Source organism: Balaenoptera acutorostrata, chromosome 16 (assembly GCF_949987535.1).
Source record: "Balaenoptera acutorostrata chromosome 16, mBalAcu1.1, whole genome shotgun sequence".
NCBI classification, from domain to species: domain Eukaryota; kingdom Metazoa; phylum Chordata; class Mammalia; order Artiodactyla; family Balaenopteridae; genus Balaenoptera; species Balaenoptera acutorostrata.
In genome coordinates, this window is record NC_080079.1 from 19,348,622 (window position 1) to 19,354,902 (window position 6,281).

At 56.7% G+C, this 6,281-nt stretch overlaps 1 protein-coding gene across 1 annotated transcript; it reads right to left on the reverse strand.

The window, feature by feature from the left end:
• Nucleotides 1-4,088: 4,088 nt before the first annotated feature.
• On the reverse strand, nucleotides 4,089-5,701 carry ADRA2A (adrenoceptor alpha 2A). Its single transcript, XM_057531200.1, has one exon. It carries the CDS (start codon nucleotides 5,622-5,624, stop codon nucleotides 4,227-4,229), a length of 1,398 nt encoding a protein of 465 aa, XP_057387183.1. The 5' UTR covers nucleotides 5,625-5,701; the 3' UTR covers nucleotides 4,089-4,226.
• Nucleotides 5,702-6,281: the final 580 nt, after the last annotated feature.

Below are 6,281 nucleotides of genomic sequence, written 5' to 3' on the forward strand. Positions count from 1 at the left end.
GGGCCTGACCTAGGCCTCGGGGCACCGCCTAGGCCTGGCACTGCTTCATGGGGCTCAGCTGCTAGAACCAGATCTGCCTTCCTGCCCCTGCTCCCTGGGCATCTCTGAGCTCCTGCAGCCACAGCGACCTCTACCCCACCGCATGCTCATGGTCCAGAAAGAGGCACGTTACCCTCAGTGGACGCTCAATGTCCACTGCTGCCCCCAACTATCGCTGTTACATGGCTACTTAATGCCTCACGCAGACACATCCTGTCTCCTTACAGCGCCTTCAGGATTGCTGGGTGCAGAGCAGGCCCTAATCTCTGCTAGCTTCCCAGGGACGAGGGCTGGGCTCTGCAGGGCACACACATGGATGGAAGAGTGCCTGGCAGGGTGTTCGGGGTTTGTAGCAACTCACCATGTCCGACAGCAAGATGAATTCCTGTTGGATATCTGTGGCATCAGGCAGAGAGTCATGGGGAGGAGCAGACTCGAGGGACCCCCAGGAAGCCACAGAGCCAGCCTGCTTTTCAGGGTCTCAGTCCCCCCCACCACACAATATAGGAGCTGAGGATGTAGGTGGACCCTTCTAGCTCTAAAACTCTGATGCGATTCTATTATAGAATCATAGAGAGGGGAAAGCCTAAGCCACTTTCTTGTCTTTCTCTTCTCCAGCCCTTTAGCATAGAAGGAATTGAACAAAGACTTGCAGGGAGGACGTAGCACCGGCGGCCAGGCTCAAACAATGCCACCCCTCCCCCAACTCCAGGCACCTTGTGGGAGTGTATCTGGCAAGACACACTTCAGACCCCACAGCCAGTGGTTTTTGATGCCCCAACCAAAGTCACATAAAATAGGAGACTCCACCGCAGTGACAGGCCCAGATAATCAGGATCAGGTATGGACAGGAAGCTGTAGGGTGACCGTCTCATCTCCTGATTTTTAGGCTGAGAGCCCGAGTGAGCCATTTATCGTCCTCAAATCCCCTCCCCACCCCAGACCTTTTAGACTGTGGCTTGAGCCCTCTGCAGTGAACAAACAGGGATGCCCCCAGCATCCTAGCCTGGGCTCCAGCCCTCTCTCCCCCACTTTCCCCAGGCCCCATCCATCTCTGAGGCTTCTCTGCAGCTGAAATGGAGGGGGGGCGGATATGACACCAGAGGCCTGCCCTCTGTGGCACCAATGCCCACACTTCCCCCTTTGCCAGGGAGCAGGGCCACTTCCCTGAAGACGGAGCAGAACAGAGAGTTAATAGCAAGCAGTGTTTGTATCTGCCCCGTGTCTGGGACACACAGCCCAGTTCCTGGGGACCTGCCAGGGTGGCCTACTGTCTGGCACTGTTTGCCTTTGGGGCAATGGGTGCCTTGAGCAGGGAGGGACAAGGAGGCTGCAGTTGGGGGTGGGGGAGCAGGGCACAGCCCGAGACCAGGCAGCCTTGGTGCCAAAGGCCATGGCTTCTGCCTCCCTTCCAGGCAAGGGTCGCTGGAGCCAAGGGCCTGCCCACCATCCTCTCTTCAGGATCAGAGGACCCGATGATGGTGGAAACTCCTTCCCACCTCTAACAAAACCCCTCAGAACCATGGTCTTCCTTCTCCCAGGCCCCTCAAAGCCCAGATAACTACTCAGGGTTCTACCCTCCCTAATAAGATAAGGAGATGCTGCAGGTGCTGCCCAGAGGGAACACCTGGAGGAGAGCTGAAGCCCTGCTTCTGGGGGCGTCCAGAGCTGGGCTGCACCTGTGTTGTAGGCAGCTGGCCTTACAAACCCATCTTCCCCCAAACCGTGACCTGTCACTTCTGACTGCCCCTCAAACCCAGCTCCTGGGGCAGTGTCTCTCCTTCACCAGCGCAGCGTCTGATTATACACATCCAAGAACTATTCCGCTCTTGGTCAGCTGCTTCTAACTGAATGTCACCCAGAGCTGTGGGAACCCTAAGCAGTCACTTCCTCTGGGAAGATGAGGGGCTGGATTCCTGGATCTCTAAGGACACTTCCAGCTTCAAAGTGCCATACCCGTAACCACAGGGCAGGGGTCTTAAGCCCTCCTGGACATCAGGACAGAACTTGATATTACAGGAATGCAACAGGAAGGACCCCAGCCTTCTGCCAGAGACAATGCAAGCCACCAACTAATACGTGGTTCCCTCTAGGTGTTTATACCACACTTGGTGCATAGACCTACTATGGGCTATATACCACATGTTGTGGATCATCACACTGTAAGGTGTGGTCCACATTTTGGAGTATATGGCACACTTTGTGCACGTACCATACTTGGGGGATATATACACTTTGAGGCATAACACACTTTAGGGCATAAAGACACTTTACAGCACATACACACTTTGTGTATATCTCCACACTTGGGATATATCCCATGCTCTGTGGATACAGCACACCTTGTGTAGAGACCTCACTTCTGGGAGCGTTCTGCAAAGTGTCAGGGACGTAACTCCGGCAAGGCTCCAGGGTGAAGAGTACAGACCCTAGAACCTGATGATGCTGCATGCAGTGCACTCCCACCACTGTGGTTAACCTTGAGCAAATCACTTGTCCTCTGAGACTCAGTTTCCTCACCTGTTAAATGGGGATCATAATAGTACCTACCTCATGGGGTTTGGGGGACGATTAAATGAAACGGAGCTTATTACAGACTTACCATCATGTCTAGCACAGGAGAAACACATGGTAAATGGCAGCTTTGTTATTGCTTGTACTTTTAAAGGTGTTTTATAATACATAGGTATCTTTGAATTTCCAATATACATAAATTCAGACATTCTCAGAGTCTTAATGCTTTTGAAAACTCAGATAACAGACAGACCATTTAATTCATATTTATTTCACATTTGATCTGTAAACTTTTTATTTAAAAAAAAAATTCCACTGTCATTAGCAACATGTGCTGACATTAGTTTTTCTGTAGTGAAATAAGAGCACAGGCCTTAAAGAGTCTCTGTCTAAAACATGGGGAAACTTGGATGTAAACAAGGTCTCCACCCTCCTCCCTTGACTTTGGGAGTTCATTAATGACTTGATCTCAACCAGAAAAACAGGGAGGAAAAAATGGACAACACTTTGATAACTAAGAGCTCTTGGGGCAGGAACTGTACAGTTTGGCAGGCCCATTTGTCTCTTCAAACTGTTTACCTTGGGCAAATTGTATCAGGTTTGCTTCTTCCACATAATTTCCACTTCTCCGTGTCTAAAAACAGCAGGTAAAAGATTCCCCACAGTCAGCACTTTGGGGGAGGGAGGGGTGCACATACATACAAGATGGAAACATACATATTTTTCAAGCAGTGGCCCCCGAGGAAAGGAGGGAGGGGACACTGGAAAGAGAAGGTTTTAAAGTGAGGTACTGGGCGAAGAACGATGCATCAGAGGATAATGGCTTTATACACAGGGCTGCTGCAAGGCAGAAAGGTTCATTTACTTCTGTCTTGCTCCATTATTGTAATATTTACATAGGAAAAGGCAATTATGCTGTTAGGCACAGGGGAAAAAATGGACAGAAATCTTTTCCCCCTCAGGAAATCTCAAAGCAGGTCCAGTCCCAAGGGACAGTCACCAGTTGCTGGTGAAAAGGACACAGAGGGAGGTAATGACAACAGAAAAGGGCTCACATTGCAAAGAGGCTTGCCCTGAGCTAGCCACAATGTGTCTGCCTGGAGAGCATCTCCAACAGCCAGGATGACAACATCAAAAGCCAAGCGACATTGCGGACAACGTGTACTATCAAAAATAGTGTATATTTACAAGGGGGGGATGGGAGGGCGGGCAGGGCTGCCCTGAGCTTTTGTTTAAAAATAGAGTCGGGGGAGGAGGAGAGCCAGGGCTGGGTACCCCCATCTATTAACCCTTTGTGAGCCATCCCCTCTGGGCTCTCCTGCTTGCTCTGAACCACGGTGAGAGCTGGACCCAGGGGAGGTGAAAATACTTTTAGGAAACAATACTGATTTGGGGGCCCGCCCAAGAACCCAGGAAGATGCTCCGAGTGAGGAGCGGCCCTAAGAACAATTGGGGGGGGCGTGTGCCCCCACGGTCCCCCACCCACCCCCAGCCAGTACTTTTCTCTGGTAGGAGAGTGCAGATGCCGTCAGGGCGCCGCAGAGCAACCCTCGGGCCAAGAAACTAGGAATAGGCAGGACCCGGGTTCGAAGAGCTGGGACTGCGTAGACGCGCCCCTGGATCCCAGCGGCCGCTGTCTGCGCGAGTCTGTTCGCGGGGCGCGGACTCCGCGCTCACACGATCCGCTTCCTGTCCACCCGGCAAAGGATCTTCTTGAAGGCGCGGCGGAAGTCGTGATTGAAGATGGTGTAGATGACCGGGTTCAGCGAGCTGTTGCAGTAGCCGAACCAGAAAAAGAACTTGAAGAGCGTGCGCGGCACCGAGCAGCCGACGGCCGTGAGCGTGTAGGTGAAGAAGAAAGGGAACCAGCACGCCACGAACACGCCGATGACCACCGCCAACACGAAGGTGAAGCGCTTCTCGCGGTTCTGCCGCCCGCGCCAGCGCGACGCCTTGGCGCCTCCGACGCGCTCCTCCCCGTGCCCGGCCGCGGGTGCCCCCGGCCCCGTCGCCCCTGGCCCGCGCCGCGGCAGGCTGTCCCCGGGCTTCACCTGGATCGCCCGGGCCTTACCCTTGGCCCGGGGGCCGCGCTCGGACCTGCGGGTCTCCGGGGGCCGATCGGCGTGCTCGGACGAGGAGCTCTCCTCGAGGTCCAGCGCGTCGGCGTCCCGCGGCCCTGCCGGCGTGGGCTCCCCCGGGGCACCGTTGAGCTGGGCCGGCAGCGACTCCGCCTCGGCGCCCACGGGGCCCACGCCGCGCTCCGGGCCCAAGCCGTTGGGTCTGCGCTTGGCGCCCCCCGGCAGCTTGGCGGCGGCATCAGGACCCCTGCGACTGGGCGGCACGCGGGTGCGGCGCTTGGCGATCTGGTAAATGCGCACGTAGACCAGGATCATGATGAGGCAGGGCGCGAAGAAGGAGCCGATGCACGACGAGATGACGTACCACTTCTGGTCATTGATCTCGCAGCGCGGTTCGGCCGGCTGCTGGCCACCAGTGCCTCCCTTCTTCTCGATGGAGATGAGCGGCGGGAAGGAGATGACGGCCGAGATGACCCACACGGTGACGATGATGGCCTTGATGCGGCGTGGCGTGCGCTTCAGGTTGTACTCTATGGCCTGGGTGATGGACCAGTAACGATCCAGGCTGATGGCGCACAGGTGCACGATGGACGACGTGCAGAAGAGCACGTCGAGCGCCAGGTAGATCTCACACCACGCCTTGCCGAAGTACCAGTAGCCCATGACCTCGTTGGCCAGCGAGAAAGGGATGACAAGCGTGGCCACCAGGATGTCGGCCGAGGCCAGAGACACCAGGAAGAGGTTCTGGGGCGCCTTGAGCGCGCGGCTTGTGAACACGGCAATGATGACAAGCACGTTACCGAACACCGTGAACAGCATGAGCAGGCCGGCCAGGCACACCAGCGTCAGCGTCACCTGCAGGGAGTAGGGGGTGGCCCGGGCGCCACCCCCTGGGGCTTCGGTCCCGTTCCAGCTAGCGTTGCTCGCGTCCGGCTGCAGGGAGCCCATGGGCGCGAAGCTGCCTTCGGCCAGCGGCTGCTCCTGGCGGAACATGAACGCGGGTGCCCGCTCGCCTAGGCCTGCTGCCAGCTGCCTTCCGGCCGGTGCCCGTTGGTCCTCCTCTTCCTCCTGCGCCCCGCTCGCCCCGCCGCGCCTCACATGGAGAAGCGGCCTCTGGGAGGCCGAGCCCGAGCTGGGGGACCGCTAACGGCCCATGGGCCCGGCTCCCGCGAACCGCGCCCGGCCCGCGCTTCGAGCGCTCGGGGTCGGCGCCTTCAAGCTCCCAGCTCCTAAGCACAGCCAAGTTTTATTTCTAAGCGGCGGGAGAGAGTAGGTCGAGCCGATGAGGAAAGAGGTTTATTCTTCAAGAAGAGAGAACAAAAATCATCGGTGGCCTGATGACTTGGAAGGATAACAGGAAATTAAATATATCTCTATCTATATCTTTGACTCTTGAGCCTGAGCGAAAGCAAGAGGTCTTACCGTCTGCGGGGCCCGCCCCCACCCCGAGAGGCAGCCGAGGGGTGCTGATGCTGGCTTGGGGTCCTATGTCTGTCTCCTTACATCCCCGAAGCGATTACCGACTCTCTCGCTTCCCCCAGACGCTGCGGGGCTGGCGAGGCCCGGGCTGGGGCCAGGGTGCGGACTCTGCCGCCTCTCGGAGCGCCGCGGGACTTCCAAAGTTGCGTGCCCTGCAGGGGCTGGGGCGCA